General features: G+C 45.6%; 1 protein-coding gene across 4 annotated transcripts; it reads right to left on the bottom strand.

The window, feature by feature from the left end:
- Nucleotides 1-212: 212 nt before the first annotated feature.
- On the bottom strand, nt 213-13,881 carry STEAP1 (STEAP family member 1). Of its 4 annotated transcripts, none has more exons than XM_030550507.1 (5): nt 13,770-13,881; nt 10,189-10,281; nt 6,199-6,711; nt 4,170-4,334; nt 213-1,478 (listed from the first exon to the last, which is right to left on the bottom strand). In XM_030550507.1, the coding sequence occupies exons 2-5, from the start codon at nt 10,267-10,269 to the stop codon at nt 1,221-1,223; spliced, it is 1,017 nt and encodes a 338-aa protein (XP_030406367.1). In that variant the 5' UTR covers nt 10,270-10,281; nt 13,770-13,881; the 3' UTR covers nt 213-1,220. The 4 variants fall into 4 exon arrangements, with proteins under 4 accessions (XP_030406367.1, XP_030406369.1, XP_030406370.1 ...); XM_030550509.1 differs by having other exon boundaries at nt 213-1,339; XM_030550510.1 differs by having other exon boundaries at nt 213-1,299.
- Nucleotides 13,882-22,090: the final 8,209 nt, after the last annotated feature.

Below are 22,090 nucleotides of genomic sequence, written 5' to 3'. Positions count from 1 at the left end.
GTGCTGACTCCATGGGTGCCCTAGGGTTCGAGCACCCACGGGGAAAAATTGGAGCCAAGCTCCCCCCTCCTCACCCTCTCCCCTCAGCGTGCCGCATCCCTGCTCCTTCCCCCCCTCCCAGCGCTTCCTGCCACTTAACAGATGTTTGGCGGCACTTAGCACTTTCCAGGAGGAAGGGGGGGAGGAGCAGGGATGCAGCATGCTCAGGGGAGGAGATGGAGAAGAGGCAGGGCAGGGGTGGGGACTTGAGGGAAGGGGGTGGAATGGAGCGGAGTGAGGGTGGATGATTGAGCAGGAAGAGGCAGGAGGTGGGCGAGCACCCACCCAGTAGAAGGGAAGTCGGTGCTGTCAGGGTGAGTGGGGAGGGTAAAGAGGGGAGTGGCAGGCGGGGAGGGTGAAGAGGTGAGTGAGCAGCGGGTGGCAGGGGTGGATGAGGAGGTGAGCGGTGGATGGGGGACTGAGGAGGGACGCAGCAAGCCAGAAGGGGATGAGGAAGGGTGCAGTGTGGGGGGTGCCAAGCGGGGAGGGCGTGGGACCTAGGGTGGAGCAGGGGTGGACTGTGGGCAGGGCTGACAGCACCCCAATGTGTCTCAATATTTCAGTGTTGTGATCTGGTCACCCTACATGTGGGCAGCCGCACTGAAGTCACTGAGAGGACATACACGAGTTAAGTTAAGCACATACGTAAGTGTCTGCTTGCTCCTGCCGAAAGCATGGAAGAAATAAATAAAGAAGCAAATAGGAAAAAAAAAAAAAAAAAAAAAAAAAAAAAAAGGAGGGGGAAAAAGGAATGGGGGAAAAATGTGACGCGTTACCTTAAACGCAGCAAGCACTGGGAAATACCCTCTATAGCATAAGAGTAAGATCTGGTTCTTTCAAATTGTTATCTTATTGACCTCTGTAGTCAACATGTCAAGCAGTGATTTATGATTGCCTATCCCTATAGCTGATGATAGTATTACTTATGGGAATGAAGAACAAGATTTTAAAATGGCATAAGACTCAGAAGAAAGAAATAAGTGATCCCAATTTAATCCATTGTCTCAGTAAAGGGTACTCCCTTAGCCCAGATCAGGTCAGAGGAGAACACAGATGCCATACCCCCAAACAAAAGTGGAAATGAAAAATAGAAAAGAACATGCAAAAAAACCCCCAACATGTGACCATTTCATAGAGCTCATTAAACCTACACATGGCAGCAGGATAAACACTCATTCAATCTACAGTCTGGAAGTCATCTGTGTTTTATTCATCTCTGTGTTAGCATCCCAACCGCATCTGATCTTCTGGATCTTCTTCCTGAGGCATGGGAGAAGCAGGACGCTTTTACAAAGCAGGACTACAATAGGAAGAAAAACGGCTATCATAAATGTAGGGGGTGTGTACCACACAAATTGGTTTACGTCAACCCATTTATTCCAGGCAAATACCAATGCGTGAATTGTGCATAGCAGCAAAGCTAAATACCCCATCTTGCTCTGGAAAGAGAAAAGAACACAAGTTTATTTTTTTCCCCAATAACAGTAAAAAATGTACTTTATTAGGCAGATGTTGTAAACACTAAGGGCTTGATGCATAATCCACAAAAGTCACTGGGCTTTAGATCAGATCAAAGACCGTTAATTCAGTAACTAAGGGGTCCAATCCTACACCCATCAAAGTAGTGGCAAAATTCTCCTTGACTTTAATGGGAGAAAGTTTGGGCACATTTTTGCAACTTTTCCATGTAGCAGCAGTATAAATGAGATGTCAAGAGGGATGGGTGGTCTGTGGTGCTACATACAAATCGTACTTCCCTCAGAAGACATAGGTCCATTCTTGATATCAGCTCAGTTTCCCCATATGCCATTTTTATTCTGCATTAGCAGGAGTATGGATGTGACTTGACGTTTTGTTAGGCCTTTCCCACCTCTTATTTCTATAAGATTTTTTTTAAATTTCTTGCAAAGCAAATTAGTACAATCAAGAACTTCTGATGTTCCATGCTATAATCCCCCACCCCCAATTTAATAACTATAGAAGAGCTCAGTGCTGTCTTCCTTGTACAGAAATAACTCCCACTGACATCACTGGATTTGATTTAGGATGCTCAGGGAATTCAGGATTGAGCTCGAAGAGAAAAAAAGTACAGAAGCAACAGCAAGAAAACAAAAATTGTTTTTTTTTTAATGTAACTTTTCATAGTAATCATTGGGAAATCATACACTGCACTTCCATGTTCTAGATATCCCTTCACATAATCAGATTGATACATTATTTGTTTACAAGACTAATCTAGCAAATTAGTGTTATTTTTCTTGTTAAATGGACTTCTTTACCTTGCTGTTGGTATGGGCTGGGTGATGCCTAATTGAAGAAGAAGGTGAGCATAACTGCCGCCCTTTCATTTAGGGCAGCATGAGAAGCTATTGAGTTCCTCTAGAGAACCAAGACGCTGAAACACTATGAGCATCACTCAAAACAAAGGCAGATGCAAGACAGGTCAGAAACAGAGACACACAGGTGAAGAGGTTTCACTGGATATTGTTTTAGTGGAAATGTGTGTGTTTGTGATAAAAGCAGGAGGGAAGGAAAAACACCACAGAAGCTGAGACACAAGCAGTAGAAGGCCAAGGGCATAGCCAGAACCAGCTCTGTCTGGGAATGTGTTTCTGAGAGAGCTTTTGGGCTAAGTGCTCGCTGGAACTGAGAGAAATGAAACTGTCTCCTGCTGTTTGATTCCTGCTGTGTTCAGGGAAACAGGGCTTTATGTACATTCTTTGGAAATTAACAGAGTTGTATCAGAGAAACACTGGAGTATCTGCAATTTCTCCTGAAACAACCCTCTAGATCCTGAATCTTGGCTTATTGGTTGAGTCAAAAAGGGATAACAGTACTTCAATATGAACAGCCAAAATTGTGAGGTAGAGGCCCCTCTTCACTACCTTCCCCCAGCTACTCTCTATAATCTGAGAATTTTAACCACAACTGATTGCTTCTCATGTTATAGTACATATGATCCCTCATCACTGCACTGTCAGGAAATACTCATTGATGACCTAATGCAGAGTGCTTAATAGGTAATCAAACTTTCATGTTTAGGTGCTCAGGGCTTGATTCACCACTCTGTTAAACCAGTTTTACACTGACTTCAAGGGAGTCTTTTAAAATTAATACTAATGCAAGTTAGAGGAAAACCCTAGCCCCTCAAACTGATGCTTAGGTGGCCGAAGCAAGCACATGTGGATGCTGAGATTGGTACATATGTAAGATTGATTGGGTGTACCTATGGGCAGAATTTGACCCCTTAACTTTTCAACTAGGTTCCTTTGCTTTGAACACACCTTTTTTGCTGGAGAGGGAGAGTGAAAGCCTATGTTTATGGTAAGGACCTGATCCTTGTCCTCCCTTCCATCTGCTTTGTGCTGTGCAAGCACATCAGGGTGGCTGAGCCAGTAGGAATGGGCCAAGGTATTACTGAAATGCCTTTTATGGCAATGATACTTGCCAATGGAATGATCCCCAAGTGGCCATCACTGTCAGTGGCCAGCCCCTGGATTAGTGGAGCTGGAAGGTGGCCTTTCCCCTTACCTTGTCTCCTATACTGAATACAAGTTAGCTTGGTCCCAGGGATCTGGCCTTAATAGTTTGGTATAGGATGTGGCAGTACAAATGCCTCTCCACTGCCCTGTCAACATACTTTGATCCTGTCTGGACTCAAAAGAATCTCATGTTAACACCCTTCTAATACTTGACTTTATGATCAAGCCTCCAACAAAGGTGCAAATTGTGGGGGTGGTTTTTGTGATGAACTGTATTGAGTCCACAGTCTCATTTCTCATGCAGTAGGCCATGGAACAGCCATCTGATTTTTTAAAACCAAGAATGTCAAGTTGGTGACATATGAACTAGTATCCTAGTGGTATCGGGATACACCTTGTCATTAACAACCTCTAATCTTCAACAACATTGTAGCCTACCAATATGTCAATCTTTTTTTGCCAAGCAACAAATAAGGTAGAATGTTTGTTGCAAAGCAATTGGCAAAGCACACTGAGTAAACTTTCAAACTGGTTTCCATGAACACTGTGATGTTCTGATATTTTAAAGAAAGGCTATTACTGCTGCTCTTAATTTATAATATAAAATCCTCCAAGAGCACACAGATCACATGTAATGTTTATGTGTACCTGAATATAGTGGAACTCTCTCCAGGTCAAAGAATGGCTGACAGATGGAATTGATGTTACCGCCAATATGGCCAGCAGAGCTAGTCCGAGAATTCCTAGAGACACATAAATCTCCATTCTCCAGACATCATGTTCAATCCAGGCATTTTCCTTTTTTTGCTCGACCTGCCAAAAGAACATCACATTTAAAGTGACAGACTGACACAGGACCTTGCTGCTCCCAAGAATTTTAGCTATTTACATTAGAGTCATTTAGCCATAAGCCAAGAGAAATACTGGGCTTTGTTTTCACTCCCTTTCTTTTGCTTTTGCCCTACAAGTGAGAACGCAGCTGAGTCTCTGCATTTAACTGTTGGGTTGTTTATTTCCAATGATAAAGGCTGCATCAGTCTATGCTGAAGGAAAATCACCTAGATTGAGAAGTGTTTACTGACTTGAGAAACGGCTTCACCCAGAGGAGACTTGTCCTGCAGCCTTTGTAACCTGACTTCACAGCAGGAGTATCTTTATTCTTTCACAACAAAATTCCACCTATGGCTAAACACCATATTTGGAAGATTCTAACAGGAAATATATTAACCTGGACTATTTTAAGGGGCTAATCAGGCGGCATTTTCAATTACTTTGTTATCCTGCCAGAATAGCTATTTAGCTCTAAGAATTACACTTGGCCCATTAAGCTGCCCTGAAAACAATGGTCTGTACAGAGGAAAGGATTAGGCTTCAGAGGACCTTGATTCTCCAGGTTGTTCTAATTTATGGCTGCCTGCAATAGCCCTTAAGAGGCCACTGCATCAGGTAGGGAACATCACAATGCAGTGTGCTCCAGTCAGTCATTCTGCCCTGACATGGAGCCAGGACACTCTCTATACTGGGGGCTGCGAGTGGCTTAGCAGCACTACGCTACCTGGGGATACTCTAATGCCAGGGAAATTCCCAGCAGGCTACTCAGGTCAGTTTTTTGTAAATTCTGGAGCAAAGAGCTTATGCCTGGGCAGAATTCTCAAGCAGCTGAAAGCACTCTAACCTCTGAGTCAAACACATCTATGCTCATAGGCCCTGGCTCCGTGAGTGCTCTGGGGCTGGAGCACCCACGGGGAAAAATTAGTGGGTGCTCTGCACTCACTGGCAGCCAAGCTCCCCTCACCTTCCACCCCACATCCTCCTCCTCTCCCCTGAGCGCGCCGCGTCCCAGCTCCTCCATCTACCTCCTAGCATTTCCCACCTGGCTGTCACCAAACAGCTGTTTGGCAGTGTTAGCATACTTGGGGGTGGGGGAGGAAGCAGGAATGTGGCGTGTTCAGGGGAGGAGGTGGGGAAGAGGCGGGGCTGGGGCAGGGATTTGGGGGAGGAGTTGGAATGGGAGGAGGGAGGGGGCATAGTAGGGGTGGGAAGAGGCGGGGCAAGGGCAGGGCCTCATGGAAGGGGTGGAGTGGGGGTGGGCCAGGGGCAGAGGGAGGGTCGAGCACCCAGGGGAAAGTGAGGAAGTCGGCACCTATGTCTACGCTGTTAGCGGAAAGCTGAGATGGGACTTCAAGACTAACACCACTTCACACTTATTTGTTATTTATAGGACAATGGCAATCGGGATTAGTACAGGAGCTGTATAGATAGGACGACAGTCAGAGGAGGATCTCAAAGTACTTTACAAACAACTAATTACCTGAGAGGCAGGTATGACTGTAGTTGTTTTATGGAGGGCTAATCTCAAACCCACACAGGGGAAGTGACTTGCTCAAGAGTATGCAGATTCATTGGCAGACCCATGATTGACACCTGGAGGACATGACTCGAGGCTTTAGCAATTAGATTCTGCTCTCTCACTTTAACATACACTGGCCTGTTAAATGAAGCAATATATATTTGTGGGTCAGCCCATTGGTTTTTAAACAAACAGCTTTGTGGCGGCTACCTCAGATTCAAATGACAATCTTTCTCTTCACAGGCTTCTCTGTGTGAGTTGAGTAGATGTGAGATCAGGACTCTGTCAATAAACAAGTTTTAGTTCAATATTTGGACCCAATCCTACCTGTTGGTACGCCCAGTTCAGAAGCTTGTATCTGTAAGATCTCCTCATTGGGTAGCACAAGCTATAGCATGCATGCATTGAGGCAAAGAAAAAACTGAGAAGGCCGAGTTGCTTTCTTGATAACATCCATCCATTCAACCACGGTGGAAATCGTTTATACTTGGTCCCATAGTGGAGCTGGAAACCTGCAGCTAATATTCCTGGTAAATAAACCAGTGCCAGAAGGGTGATTGAAACCACTGGTAAAACTTTGTTTACAACCAAGATTGGAATTTTATAGAAAGTGTTTTCATTAGTAGTGACAAAAGGGTGGACCACATCTCTCAGAAAAGTATAGATAAATATTGGCAATGAGGATATAGACACTATCTTCAGTGGCAAGTGCCATTTGGGGAAGAGATCTCCCTTGCAGTGTTGATCTGAAGGGTATTCAAATTCATCAAAATGATGTGTTTGATGTAAATGAAAAAATGCAAGCTCTTTGTGGGTGTAGGTGACTTGCAAATCCATATTCTGAAAAGGATAAAAGGAAAAAAAAAGTGTCAAGTTTAAGAGGAGATTAAAGAATCCATCAATCATGTTAGACTCCTGCATTATTGCCTGTTCACCATGTTTCCCTTACATTATACAAAACAGTAACATAATAGCTATCCAAGACAAGACAGCTCAAACATGTGAGATTTCAACTCTCAGATACTTAGGTACCTAGCTGATCTGTGCTGAGGCAATTTAAATCTAGATTTCTGGTTCCCTATTCATCTTCTAAGGTGGCTTCTGAATAGATTTTCACTCCAGGAAGTTAACTACCACAAGAGAAGATTTCATTATGACCTCTTCTGATAAGAGGAATAAATTTCAAGACACAGATTAATAATGTAACCCAAATAACGCATATGGCAACGGAAGCCAGAGATTGTATAATACAACATTCTAGTCAGCCAGTGATATTTTAACTGCATTTGCAGGAGAAATTGAAAATTTTTTGATTGATGTTTCACAGACAGTAGAAACCAAAGAGCTAGGAGTACACATCAGCCCACTCCACGCTCGAGTCCATCCCGCTGTCACCAGATACACACAAGATCTAATAGTTTTCTGCCTCATTTCCCCCTTCACAAATGATGTAAAATTAGATCATCTCAACTACAAAATTGAATTTTCTTCTGCCAGGTAGGCATGGCTTGATTGACTCTCGCTGAAATTGGTGACAAAACTCTGGTTGACTTTGGTGGGAGCAGAATTAGGCCAGAACTTCAGCATAACACTATAGCATGCATTACAGTCAGTGAATTTAAAGACTGTCCTGTGGTTATTACCTCTTGGAGAGGGAAACAGATTAGAATTTATGTTTTCCTTGTATATCTATGCAATATGGTAAAAGTTTGTCTGGAGGGGTGGGGAATTACATTTATTCTTCACAATCCAAAAGAAGTGTTCCTTCATAATCCCATAAAAATAAAATAAAGCCTCAAATATGCCAGAAAGGGTTCCGTTTGAAGACATCTAACTTGGCATATGTCCAGAACTCAGTGAAGAAAAGTCTCTGTACTAGATTTGGGAAAAAATAATTAGCGACTGTAATTTGGAAGTTGTCAATCTGCCTCATGTTAGGACATTGAAGGACTCCCAAACACAGGCGCTAACTTTCTTCTTTCTGGGTGGGTGGTTCACCCCTGCTTCACCCAGAGGCCCTGCCCCCACTCTGCTCCTTCCCTCAGGCCCCACTCTTGCTCTACCTCTTTCTGCATCTTCTCTGCCCCCTCCCCGAGCATTCCCTGCCCTCACTCCACCTCTTCCCATCCTGCTCCGACCCCCTCCTCCCAGTGCCTCCTGCCTGCCGCTGAACCGCTGATCAACGGCAGGTGCTGGGGGCAGGAGGCAGAGGACGGGGAGGCGGGGGCCTGCCGAGCAGCTGACTGGCAGGCGCTGAGCACCCACTATTTTTCAGCATGGGTGTTCCAGCCCTGGAGCAGTGCCTATTCTCCCAAAGCAGGTTCAGGGCTGTCATCCAGCATCATTCTCAAGAACCAAACTGCTCCATATGACAATGGTGCTGACACAAGTCAGAGGGGAAAATTCAGAGATGATGTGCGAAAGGGGGCACCATGTAGCTCACTGGTAATTGGGTGCGAGTCTCCACTTCAAGCTAGGAGTGTAATTTCCAGCTCAAGGAGACATACTTGTGCTAGCTATGTAGTCCCAGTTGCATGAGGGGTTGGTTGAACAGCAGGAAGGGTAGCCAGCCCGAGTATGCAACTGTCCGAGATCACAGGCACATACCCAAGGAAGCTAGCTCTTCCTGCTGCCACAGCTACACTCTATTTTTAGCATGTTAGCTCCATCAGAGCTAGCGAGGGTATGTCTCCTTGAGCTGGGAATTCCACACCCAGCTCGAAGAGCAAGCATACTCCAAGGCTTTGTATTCACTGACAGAACAGTATTTGGGTTTTTGACAGTGAGATAACAAGTCTGTATAGTGATCTTGCTGTAAAATCCTAAGTGGAGACAAGGTACTCGCAATGGTAACTCCATGACAGCAAGGTGAGTACAGCCCTAGTCTGTGGTTTGACCTAGTTCACCTTATGCTTTGTCTCCACTAGGTTTTACACTAGGACAGCTAACATGCTAGTTATGCTACAGTAAAAGCAAAGCTTGTCTGTCTGTGAAGACAGACTCCATTAGATGCACTCAGGCTACGGGTATCCCTATGCTGCAATTGGAAGTGTGACTGTAGCTCAGGTAGACATACCCGTGCTAGCTTTAATCTAGCTAGCATGGCTAAAAACAGAAGTGTAAATGTGGCAGCTCAGGGTTCAGCATGGGCTATACAAGCCTGCTGGGGTCCTTGAGTACCTACTCCCATCACTAGCCCATGCTGCCACATCTACACTGATACGTTTAGCAATGACAGTGTGAGTAAAGCTAGCGTGGCTATGTCTGCCTGAGCTGCAATTGCATCTTGGATTGCAGTGCAGACATTCCGTAAGCAGCTCTAGAGGGTGAGCAGAGGCAGACTGAACTAGTGTAACATACATGCGAAGAGGACAGAAGGTGGGGTAAATTATACGCTCTAAAATTCATCTGTGAACTTGACCCAGAGGTTTTTACCTTTTGAAGAAGTGGTTTGAAAGGCCTAATTCAATGATAAGGGATAGCTACCCTCAGAATAAGGAAATAGTTCTGTGACTCAGCACCTACTGAGGCTCTGGGGGATGAGCGGGCACAAGCCTGCCCACATCGAAAGGGCCCTCCCCCCAGCCTAAGGGGAGGAGCTACTTGACCCAGGCTTCAAGCAGATTTGGGGCGGCGGGGGTGGGGGGGGGAAGAGAAGAAATGAGAAAAATCAGGCAAGGGAGTGAGGGTCACAGGCTTAAAAGCAGGGAGCCAGAGGCGGACACTGAGCAGAGAACCCTGGACTGTGCCCTCTGCTTCTCTAAGTCATCCAGGGAGCCAGTGGACACGGCCCAGAGGAACTCTGCCCAGAGACATGACTTTAGGCAGGTTCAGAAATAGGCTCCAGTCACAGAGTACTTCCCAGTCCAGCTTCCTCCTGCAGAGGCAAATTTCTGCTGGAAAAGATTTTTTTTTTTGCTGGACTTCTCTTTTGGGGGCAGTGAGGAAGACAATGTTCATTGTGAGATGACTACTTTAAAAAGATGGTCTTTTAAAGGGGGAGTTCAGGGATTTCTTACTGGAATAAAATGATTTCTACTGGACTTTGTTCAGCTAGTAGGGCACAACTCAAATCTCTTATGTAGCTCTGAACTGTGCTGCCACTCCACTGGCCCAAACTGTGTGTTTAAGCACGGTCTCTGACTACACAGAATGAAATGTCTATCTTTTTAGCTCCTCATGACAATATTGTTACAAGACTTAAAGATGAGCTGATGAGATCCCTGTGTTATGAAAACAGTTAATTCTCCAGAACAACCAAGGTATGAGATCAAACACTTGCATGATGCATATGAGCTTTTTTTATATGGATGTTACCAAATCTTTATGGTTTCCCGTATTTCTCCCAGGCTCCGATTTTTGAACTTCATCCTGATCCAGAGTCTTCCTGCTCTCCATTACAAAGGAACCCTGAAAAATAAACTACAGGATGTAAGTCATCAAGTGCTCAAATGGACTGCTGCAATTTTGTCGCTTCTTTTACTGAAATGCAGAAATGACCATATTTTTCATTTGCCATACATTTTCAGGACCATTTGCTTCCTAAGGAAGTGACACTCAGCCTCTGGCTTTAGAGTGGTGCATGCTTCCTTGGGGCACTCATGGCTTTAACTGGAGTTCCTTTAATTTTTTCCTGATCCTAGGCAGAATGAGGATCATGAGACCACTCAGTTCTGTCTGAGACATTAGAGGCAGCACAGGTAAAGCTGAGCAAGTTAAATGTCATGTCAATCCATAACAGTGAGGTCAAGGTGTGGGGAAGGGATAAAATGGAAAGGGTTTGCAGCACTATCCTCTCTTGGTTTCAATGTTGCCATTCTAATAATCCTTTCTTGTACCACTTCACACAGATTTCCAAGAGCGTGATCTGGACTGGAAAGATAGTCGGGCAAGTGATCGTCATGCATTAAGACATGCAGCTCTTATTCTGATACTACATATTCTAGAAATGAGAATCCCAACAATACTTGCCTGCTATTAAAGGCTTGTGATATTGTGGAATATGTAGTGAAATTTACTATAACAGCTATCAGCTGGGATGACAGCTGTTGTTGCAAAAGTAACGATAGAGGCTTACAACACTGGGTTTAGCAGGTCAATGCTAATATTCCTAATAAGCAATACTGAAAAAAGAAACTGAGAATGAATGCATGTTCTCATCCAATGCAACACATGTCTCAGTTGTGGAGCTGCATACAAAGAATCATAGGGTATAGGTCATGAAAGTGCATTTGCTTTCTTGAGCCAGAATTAATGAAAAAAAAAAAAAAGTCTGCTGAATGTCCAATAATGAGATGTGGGTTAGGAGGGTCCATAATAGGAGACATTAATAATTTTACTCTGTGGTAAATGCTAAATGATTTGGCAAGAAGCAGCCACAACCAGTGCACCCACTGAGACAAAGAAAATTACATTTAAAAGCCCAGTTGTTGAGGAAATAGCTAAACAGAATTATGGCTAAGTAGATCATAATTATTATATGACAAAAGTGTTGTTTGTTGTAAGTCCTTTCCTCACAGCATGTTGGCTCAACTTCCCACCTTCTCCAGTGAAGCAGTAAAACCATTTAAATCGATAAGGGATAAGCTCCTGCTGTTGAATATAAGGTTTGCTGTCCACTTTGAGCTCAGCTGGTAAACCAAATGATATTTTTCCTTCTGATGTGACCATTCCATTTTGTAACATGAAAAGCTGATGCAGAATTATGCTAAACAAACAAACTAGGGTCCAAAATCTGCAGCCATCATTCAGGGAAAACTACCTGTGAAGTCAATGGAGTAAGGACTGCAGGACTTGGCCTGATGAGACGAGAAATAATAAACATGATTAGAACTGTGATGGTACCTCCCATAAGGCTTTATGGAAATATGCTTAGAATGTGTTTTATGCTACATATGCCACGTAACATATTTCCGTAAAGGTTATGATCTACTGAATGAATTAAACCTATCTGTATGCATGTATCATTTTTGTATTCAAAGTTATGAATGTTATGAACATTGGCTGTATACTTGCTCGATTTCTAAGTAGCCTTATTTAGAACATTTGGTCACTTCTTGGGAAAGGAATATGCAAGTTAAATGCTCAGTCAGGAAGCACTTAACAGATAAGAGAGCTTGGAAGACTCCAATCCACATAAGAAGTCCACCTGAGGACGTTCATGGTAGCATGTGGGTAATGGCTACTACCTGCAAGTCCTGAGTCATGCATGGGCATGAGACTTGCCCATGTGATTCCAAATCTCCATTTTGTGACTGGATTCTACACAGAGGGAGGGGTGTCTACCCAGAAGAGAAAGTCTATTTAAAGCCTTGGGAGACCCCTCCATGCTGTTTTCAGCTGGCTAAAGAGAGAGCCTCTCCACCCCCTGCCCCAGGATACTGAAAGAAACTGGAATGAAGGACAAAGACTGCAAGGGGTGTGAGTGGTTGCTGGACTCAGGCTAAAAGGAGATTAGTCTGTAAAAGGAAGCATTCTGGAACTGATGAGATTATCAGTATTCAGTTTGATTAGACATAGATTTGCACATTTTATTTTATTTTATTTTGCTTGGTGACTTACTTTGTTCTGCTACTACTTGGAACCACTTAAATCCTACTTTCTGTATTTAATAACGTCACTTTTTACTTACTAATTAACTCAGTATGTGTTAATACCTGGGGGAGCAAACAAGTGGGCATATTTCTCTATCAGTGTTATAGAGGGTGAACAATGTATGAGTTTACCCTGCATAAGCTTTATACAGGGTAAAATGGTTTTATTTGGGTTTAGACCCCATTGGGAGTTGGGCATCTGGGTGTTAAAGACAAGCACACATCTGTGAGCTGTTTTCAGGTAAACCTGCAGCTTTGGGGCAAGTAATTCAAACCCTAGGTCTTTGCTGGAGCAGACAGAAGTGTCTGGCTCAGCAAGACAGGGTGCTGAAGTCCTGAGCTGGCGGGGAAAACAGGAGCAATGGTAGTCTGGGCACATCAGGTGGCAGCTCCCAGAGGGGTTTCTGTGATCCAACCCATCACAAGAATCTACTGTGGGAGTTACATCTGAAAACCTGCCGTTATATTTGCAAAATTACAGCATAGGTTTCAAGAACCAAAAGTTTTTCGTTTAAAGAACTGTGCATTGTTTGGACATATGCACACAGTTTCTAAAATAAAAAAAAAAACTTTCCACATTTGCATTTAGCAAAGCTTTTGTTCTGAACTTTGTGGAAGATCTAGTGATAAACACACAGTATTTGGAATAGTTAAAGTATTATTCAGCGTTTCCTCTACAGTCAGAATGGGATTAGCTCTTCTTCAGGTTTTGAGACATTGTCCCTAAAAAGCTACCCAGGTGAGGATGCATGACAATCCGTGACCAAGCATTGTTCTTCACAGAAATAGTCTAATGTCTATTCCAATCAGCCAACCCAGCGGGGTGGCAGCCAGACTCGCAGGCACAGGAAATATGAATGAGCTGCTGTTTACTGCCAACGGGAGCCTTGCCTGGAAACATTTCCCCATGACTCGGGCGACTTCTGTACAGGCAGCTTAGATTAATGCCTGGAAAACTAAACCAAACAAGACTTTGTCACCCCGAGTCTGGGGTTTATTCCCCTCCCTTCGTGGATTGTAAAACCAGTTCTGAGTCACTAGCTGCAGTAAGGTACTGATTGAATTTACCGCTGGAGTGGGGGAGGGAGAGGACTCTGGAGTGAAGTGAAGTTAGAGGTTGCGCTCCAGGACTCCTCCTGCTCCCGTTGTAACGGGTCTCCCGAGAGCTCACCAGTGGCTCGGCTCACCAAGTATCTGATTAATCAGGGCAAGGCAGGAGAAAGGGAATCTACTGCTGCTATCTGTCTGCGTGAACGTAAACGCGGAGCTGTTAGAAAACGCAGAGATTAAACTGAAGTTACTTACAAACTTTCTATCTCGGTTTAGGTCTCCAGGCTCAGGACAGGGTGAGATTCCAAGGCACGCTGGTACAACCCACACGCGACCTTGCAAGTCTGATGCCCACACTTCAGCCTGCCCTCCCTCCTTCCTTCCAGCCCCGCCTTCTGCATCCATCCGGCTCCACCCCGTCCCCGCTGGGGCTGGGTGAAAACCGGATTTGCCAGAATCCTGCTGATTTTCGTCCATACAGCCTTCAGATTGGGGCTAATTAGAGATCACGTTTCACTGCGCCTTCTGCACCGAAAAACTCTAGGCCCGTGCCGCCCCGGTACAGAAATCCCCGGATCCGGATTTTTCTGGATCCAGCCACGTTTGGGCCCCCACCCTCAAATTCTAACCCGTGAAGAGCGTCGCCGCTCCTCTCACCCAAAGCCGTTCAGTCCCCAATGCATCCTGGCACATCAGTGCCCCCAATCCACGGATCTGAAGCCCGTGGGATCCAGCCAATTTTTGGCTCCCACCCTGCAAATTGTGCTACTCAAACCAAAGGCGAGACATCCCACTGCATCCTAGCCCAAAAGTGGTGCAGAAAGCCTGGGCTAGCGCCCCAGATCCTGCCAATTTGGGAGCCTAACCCCCCCTCAATTTCCCAGCCTAAATGGAGAGCGTCTTGAGCTGTTCTTGCCTCTCCCTGAAATATTTGGGTTCCGAAACAGTGGCAGTTAATCCCTTATTCCCTGTTCTTTTCCTTTTCTTTGGCAATCGTCCTGTGAGGCTCCTCTCTAACCCTTCTGCACTTTGACCCCTCCTCTTACCAGATGTTCTTGCCTTACCAGATAGAACACAAACTTAGGCGCTCCCTTTACACCAAAAATAAATAAAAATAAATCTGAACCCCAACGCCTGCCTCCTCCAGTCTCAAACCTACATCCTGCCCCGCTGCCTGTTAAATACCCTCCTTACATCCGATAACATGCCTCACCTCAATTGCACATTCAATTCCGAACTCCCTTCCCTAACTCCGCTGCCATTGATACAAAACCTTATTCGCCTCTCGCACTTGCTATCAGGCCATGTCTACATCTAAAATTTTGCAGCGCTGGTAGTTACAGCTGTATTAGTACAGCTGTATAGGGCCAGCGCTGCAGAGTGGCCACACTTACAGCAACCAGCGCTGCAAGTGGTGTTAGATGTGGCCACACTGCAGCGCTGTTGGGCGGCTTCAAGGGGGGGTTCGGGGAACGAGAGAGCAAACCGGGAAAGGAGACCAGCTTCGCCGCGGTTTGCTCTCGCGTTCCCGAACCCCCTGCAAACCGCAGGGAAGGAGACCTGCTTGCTCGGGGCTCCAGGAACGAGAGAGCAAACCGGGAAAGGAGACCCGCTTCGCCGCGGTTTGCTCTCGCGTTCCCGAACCCCCTGCAAACCGCAGGGAAGGAGACCTGCTTGCTCGGGGTTCCGGGAACGAGAGAGCAAACCGGAAAAGGAGACCCGCTTCGCCGCGGTTTGCTCTCGCGTTCCCGAACCCCCTGCAAACCGCAGGGAAGGAGACCTGCTTGCTCGGGGCTCCGGGAACTAGAGAGCAAACCGGGAAAGGAGACCCGCTTCGCCGCGGTTTGCTCTCGCGTTCCCGGAGCCCCTGCAAACCGCAGGGAAGGAGACCTGCTTGCTCGGGGTTCCGGGAACGAGAGAGCAAACCGGGAAAGGAGACCCGCTTCGCCGCGGTTTGCTCTCGCGTTCCCGGAGCCCCTGCAAACCGCAGGGAAGGAGACCTGCTTGCTCGGGGCTCCGGGAACTAGAGAGCAAACCGGGAAAGGAGACCCGCTTCGCCGCGGTTTGCTCTCGCGTTCCCGGAGCCCCTGCAAACCGCAGGGAAGGAGACCTGCTTGCTCGGGGTTCCGGGAACGAGAGAGCAAACCGGGAAAGGAGACCCGCTTCGCCGCGGTTTGCTCTCGCGTTCCCGGAGCCACCCTGCAAACCGCAGGGAAGGAGACCTGCTTGCTTGGGGAACGGGAGAGCAAACCGCGGCGAAGCTGGTCTCCTTTCCCGGTTTGCTCTCGCGTTCCCGAACCCCCCTGCAAACCGCAGGGAAGGAGACCTGCTTGCTCGGGGCTCCGGGAACTAGAGAGCAAACCGGGAAAGGAGACCCGCTTCGCCGCGGTTTGCTCTCCCGTTCCCGGAGCCACCCTGCAAACCGCAGGGAAGGAGACCTGCTTGCTTGGGGAACGGGAGAGCAAACCGCGGCGAAGCTGGTCTCCTTTCCCGGTTTGCTCTCGCGTTCCCGAACCCCCCTGCAAACCGCAGGGAAGGAGACCTGCTTGCTCGGGGTTCCGGGAACGCGAGAGCAAGCTGGGGAAGGAGACCAGCTTGATTACCAGAGGCTTCCTTCTTCCACGGAGGTCAAGAAAAGCGCTGGTAAGTGTTTACATTGGATTACCAGCGCTGGATCACCAGCGCTGGATCCTCTACACCCAAGACAAAACGGGAGTACGGCCAGCGCTGCAAACAGGGAGTTGCAGCGCTGGTGATGCCCTGCAGATGTGTACACCTTCAAAGTTGCAGCGCTGTAACTCCCTCACCAGCGCTGCAACTTTCTGATGTAGACAAGCCCAGACTAAATCGCCTGTGCCTCGCGCTGCACTCGGGTTTAAAGAAGGTTTGCTAATGTAACTCAGTCTCATTTGGTTGTTAAATTTGAAGTGCTTGACTCCACACCTTTGATTTGGTGTGGATTTACATAGCACAAGGTCTTCCACGCTGAGCCGCGTGGATGGCAACAGATAAAAGATTGCCCATGGGATATAATTTTCTTCTTTCCTGCTTTGTCACGCTTTAAAAACAACTGTCAGGGTGACATCTAGCGATAGGAACATGAGGGGAGGCACAGGAGCGCTTTAATCAGCTACACCTACGGGTAGTGAGGTACATACAGAGAACTGGCTCAGTCTTTATATAAATATTAAGGTCCAAAGGCAGTCATGCTCCCATAAATATCAATGGCAAAACTCTCATTAGAAATTCTCAATTGATTAGTTTAGTGGTATCTGGGCTACATTTTTTTAGTTACTTATCAGATGACTAATTTTGCCCAACCCCTAGCCTAACAATCATACCATTTCATTGAATCAGAGGGTAGCCATGTTAGTCTGGATCTGTAAAAGCAGCAAAGAATCCTGTGGCACCTTATAGACTAATAGTCTCCTCTCTTGGTTTTCATACCTCAACTGCTAGAACAGGGCCTCATCCTCCCTGATTGAACTGACCTCATTATCTCTAGCTTGCTTGCTAGCACACATATATATACCTGCCCCTGGATATTTCCATTACATGCATCTGAGGAAGTGGGTATTCACCCACAAAAGCTCATGCTCCAAAACGTCTGTTAGTCTATAAGGTGCCACAGGATTCTTTGCTGCATTTCATTGAAGCTGTTGATCATGACAGCCAACTTCCCTTTGTTTAGTGAAAGGTGAAACAATGGAAAACCACTACCAAAGGGCTATAATGGCTTGTAAACCTGGGCAGTAGCTAGACCATGCAGTCCAAGATGTGTCCCAGGTTTCTGATAACAAACATCAGGATGGAAGGATTGATTTGATTATAGCTGTGCGTCTGTATGCAGGGGTATCAAAGGGTGTACCTGTTCTGTAGTACTCCCTTCTAGCCCAGCCTAGCTCAGGAGCACCTGCCTCAGTTTCCCTTTCACTCAGAGTCCCTTCAAAAGTCCATTCAAGCCAGATATTCAAAACATTTTCCTTTCTGGAGTCCAATGTATGAAGTCCTATATAGTCTTTCAAAAGAAAACAAACCTAGAAAGCCTTCATCCTCTTTTCACTAGGCCCAGCTCCTCCACCCCAAGAACACGGCTTCCTTCTCCCTGCCCCCCCAGCACCTTTAGCCTGAAGATTAGCCTTCTCCACCAGTCTTCCCTCCTGATATCTTCCCCCTGCTGATTCAGTGCCCTTCAAGAACCTTCTTACTCCCTACAGTGTCTGCAGGCAATTGCTAACAACTAACATCAGCTGTGTTCCCCTTTACAAGGCCCAGGTGCCTTCCTGTAACCCTTCTGGGCAGCAGGTAATCAGTCCAGATGCACAGGTCTTAAAGGGACCAGTCACTCTGTGACAGATGGAGATAAGCAGTAGAAGTAGATAGTGAAGCGCACACGCACACGCAGCATGATCCTGAGGAAAAACTAAGGAAGGGTGCTTTTAGGTAGAGTGCTAGCTGAAAAGAAGCTTGGGATGTGAGGAAAGGAACTGTCTTCTACTGTTTGAGTCCTATTGAGGTCAGGGCAACAGGACTTTAGGTACAGGAATTATGAAGCTAAAAATGTTTATTGCCTCTGTCTTCTGCTAATTTGCCTGGCTAGGGCTCTCTGGTAAACTACACTGTTTAGGAATAGCTTGCTATTTTCACCATATTTTAGCACCAGGGGTATCCAAAAGTATGAGGTGAGACCACTGACTCTAATCTGAGAGGTTGCAACTGTACCTCTCAAGGTAAGAGGAGTCTTTTATTCTTCATGGATCATGCAGTTCTTGGCCTCTCTGCTGAGTCTGCTACATAGTGTGATTGTTGATGGTGTGTTTGTGATATGGGAGCTGGAATGGAGACCCACCAAACTCATCTTATATAGAGGCCATGAAACAGCCATTAGATTGGAGGGGGAAAAAAAACTTCCAATCACTACATGAGCTTCACTGTATTCAGACTGGTGTAGTGGTGCCAAGCTCTTTAGCAATGAGCTGAAGCATCCAGTTTCCCAATAGGTGCTAATTTAGGAAGGGGATTTTATTCTACCTAAGTTCTTATGTGGCACTTGTCACCAGAGTATCTGAACATTAAGAGAGGTGACTATTAGCTGTCAGATGTGGTTTGTTTTCTCATCTTCTCTCCACTGGGAAAATTACACATGTGGCAGAGTGGTACTAGGGTTGTGGTTGTTACTTCCCCATGTACTTTGTTAGGTGTTTATATTAGAGAAGGCAAGGTTGAAGAAATGCACCTTGCTCTTGAAGTGGAAGGTGATGAGATTTTTGATAGCTCTTAATTCCTGCAGGAGTTTGTTTCATAGTCTTTGATGAACTCTCAAGAAAGCTCTGAGTCCTCCAGATGAGCTTTATGTTTATTGTAGGAAGTTTCATGAGCTACAGGAGCAGAATTTTTGACAGGGCCTTCATTCTGGAGCAATAGGCAATCTTCTAGATATCCTGGGCCCAGAGTGCTTTGAATCATAGAACTGGAAGAGACCTCAAGAGGTCATCTAGTCCAGTCCCCTGCACTCAAGACAGGGCTAAGTATTATCTAGACCATCCCTGACAGGTGTTCGTCTAATCTGCTCTTAAAAATCCCCAATGATGGGGATTCCACAACCTCCCTAGGCAATTTATTCTAGTGCTTAACCATTCTGACAGTTGAGAAGTTTTTCCTAATGTCCAAACTAAACCACCCTTGCTGCAATTTAAGCCCATTGCTTCTTGTCTATCCTCGGAGGTTAAGAAGAACAATTTTCTCTCTCCTCCTTGTTACAAACTTTTATGCATTCTAAAATGTTATCATGTACCCTCTCAGTCTTCTCTCCTCCAGACTAAACAAACTCAATTTTTTCGGTCTTCCCTCATAGGTCATATTTTCTAGATCTTTAATAACTTTTGTTGTTGTTCTCTAGACTTTCTCCAGTTTGTCCACATCTTTCCTGAAATGTGGTGCCCAGAACTGGACACAATACTCCAGTTGAGGCCTTATCAGCACAGAGTAGAGCAGAAGAATTACTTCTTGTGACATGCTTACAATACTCCTGCTAATACATCCCGGAATGACATTTGCTTTTTTGGCAACAGCATTACACTGTTGACTCACATTTAGCTTGTGATCCACCATATCCCCCAGATCCCTTTCTGCAGTATTCCTTCCTAGGCAGTCATTTCCCATTTTGTATGTGTGCAAGTGATTGTTTCTTCCTAAGTGGAGTACTTTGTATTTGTCCTAATTGAATTTCATCCTATTTAATTCAGACCATTTCTTCTGTTTGTCCAGATCATTTTGAATTTTAATCCTACCCTCCAAAGCACTTGCAACCCCTCCCAGCTTGATATTGTCTGCAAACTTTATAAGTGTGCTCTCTATGCCATTATCTAAATCATTGATGAATATATTGAACAGAATCGGACACAGAACCGATCCCTGCGGGACCCCACTCATTATGCCCTTCCAGCATGACTATGAACCACTAGTAACTAGTCTCTTGGAATGATTTTCCAACCAGTTATGCACCCACCTCATACTAGTTCCATCTAGATTGCATTTCCCTGGTTTGTGGATATACCACATCTACTGTTTTCACCCCTATACACAAGACTTGTTACCCTGTCAAAGAAAGCTGTCAGGTTGGTTTGATGCAATTTGTTCTTGACAAATCCATGCTGATTTATTTATCACCTCATTATCTTCTAGGTGTTTGCAAATTGATTGCTTAATTACTTGCTCCATTATCTCTTCTGGTACAAAAGTTAAGCTAACTGGTCTCAATTCTCCGGGTTGTCCTTATTTCCCTTTTTATAGATGGGCACTATATTTTTCCTTTTCTCAGTCTTCTGGAATGTCTCCTGTCTTCCATGACTTTTCAAAGATAATTGCTAATGGCTCAGATATCTCCTCAGTCAGCTTCTTGAGTTTTCTAGGATGCATTTCATCAGACCCTGGTGATTTGAAGATATTTAACTTGTCTAAGTAATTTTGACTTGTTCTTTCCCTATTTTAGCCTCTGATCCTACCTCATTTTCACTGGCATTCACCATGTTAGATGTCCATTCACCACCAACCTTCTTGGTGAAAACCGAAACAAAGAAGTCATTAAGCACCTCTGCCATTTCCACATTTTCTGTTGTCTTTTCCTCCTCATTGAGTAACTGGCCTACTCTGTCCTTTGGTCTTCCTCTTGCTTCTAATGTATTTGTAGAAACTTGGTGTACAAGACAGGAGCTGTCCAGTTCCAAAATAAGAGGAAGAAGGCATGCACACAAGTCCCTGCTTCTTGACCTACTCAGCACCCTGGATTTGTGACCGCAGGCAGACACACCAGATCTACCATGCTTCAGCTTGTCAGCCGCCATGCTGTCTCCGGTAACCCTCTGCTTGTGTAAGTGTGTGGGTGCATGAGGGTATGAATGCAGTGAATGTGTGCATGTATGAATAAGTGCCATCTCTTTTCTATCTCTCCTAACAGCGGCATTGTAATAAAACTAATGCAAGTGTGACCCTGGATTGGTTTTTAGGGGAACACAGGTAACAGATGCGAAAGCTCTTTCTCACAAAAAATGGTGGCATTGGTGACCCTTTCTAACCTGTAGTTAGTGGTTCGAGCATTCAGACAGGATGTGGGAGACTCACGTTCAAATCCCCATCTCTGCCTGATTTGGAGCAGGGATCTGAACACACATCTCCTACCTCTCAGGACAGTGTCTTCACCACGGGGGTGGGATTCTCTCACTCTCTTCTGTTGAATCCATTTCACTTTGTATAAATAAATATTCATAGGACCAGAGAAAATGTAAGAAGGATTCTATAACTCAGTGGCTAGAGAACTGCCTGGGAGGTGGGAGACCCAAGTTCCCATGACTGCTTAATTATTTATATAAAGTGGAACAGTTTCAGTAGGAGAGATTGAAGGATGATCCACTCTAGAATATCCCACAGCCCAGTGGTTGGGACACTTTTTTTTTTTTTTCCTCTGATCTGGGTTTTTAATAAGGTCCCTCCCCATTCTGAGCCCCATGTACCTAGAAGCAACTCACTTGGTGGCAGGGGCACCCCCTTGTGTCTGGTTGCTCCGCCCTCCCCTTGGTTGCCTCCTCCTATTGGTAATCTCCATTTGGGTCTTCCATGGCCTAGCCCTCCAGCCAGGTCACTTAAAAGTTCAATCTGTTTCTGGGGTATTGGAGTCTGGTTGTAACTGGACAGGCCCTAAGCTGGCTTCTCCCAGCTGGTCTCTTCAAAGGTCTGTCACCTGGTTTCTCCCAGGCCAGCAGCAAACTCCTTCCAACTCACCACAGAACTCAACAAAATTCGCACTCTTCGCTCCCCAGTAGCAGGTCCCCGGGCCCCTCAGTAAAGCTCAAAATGACAAACAAAAATCACGAAGCATCTTTTGCACTTCTCCTGGGCTCCTCATGGAACACAGGCCTCAGTCTGACTCTCTTCTTGGGATTCACTATTGGAGTTAGCTCCATTCCTGTAACTCAGCTACCCAGTTAATTCCCTGACTGCTAGTTTTCCTCCCTTTTTAAGTTCTATACTCAGCAAAAGTGTGGCAGGGTGCAGATAATTAAACAGAGTTGGCCAGCGCG

The sequence above is a fragment of the Gopherus evgoodei genome, chromosome 2 (genome assembly GCF_007399415.2).
Source record: "Gopherus evgoodei ecotype Sinaloan lineage chromosome 2, rGopEvg1_v1.p, whole genome shotgun sequence".
Taxonomy (NCBI): domain Eukaryota; kingdom Metazoa; phylum Chordata; order Testudines; family Testudinidae; genus Gopherus; species Gopherus evgoodei.
This window is presented reverse-complemented; position numbering and strand designations above follow the sequence as displayed.

Bases quoted from the DNA above. Each gene is read 5' to 3' on its own strand.
- STEAP1 (XM_030550507.1), bottom strand. From the start codon at position 10,269: ATGGAGAGCAGGAAGACTCTGGATCAGGATGAAGTTCAAAAATCGGAG. The intron at 4,335-6,198 runs GTAGGATTGGGT...TTCTTTTGGCAG, and splicing joins TGAACTGGGCGTACCAACAG to GTCGAGCAAAAAAAGGAAAA. The intron at 1,479-4,169 runs GTACACATAAAC...TTCTCTTTCCAG, and splicing joins GAGAGTTCCACTATATTCAG to AGCAAGATGGGGTATTTAGC.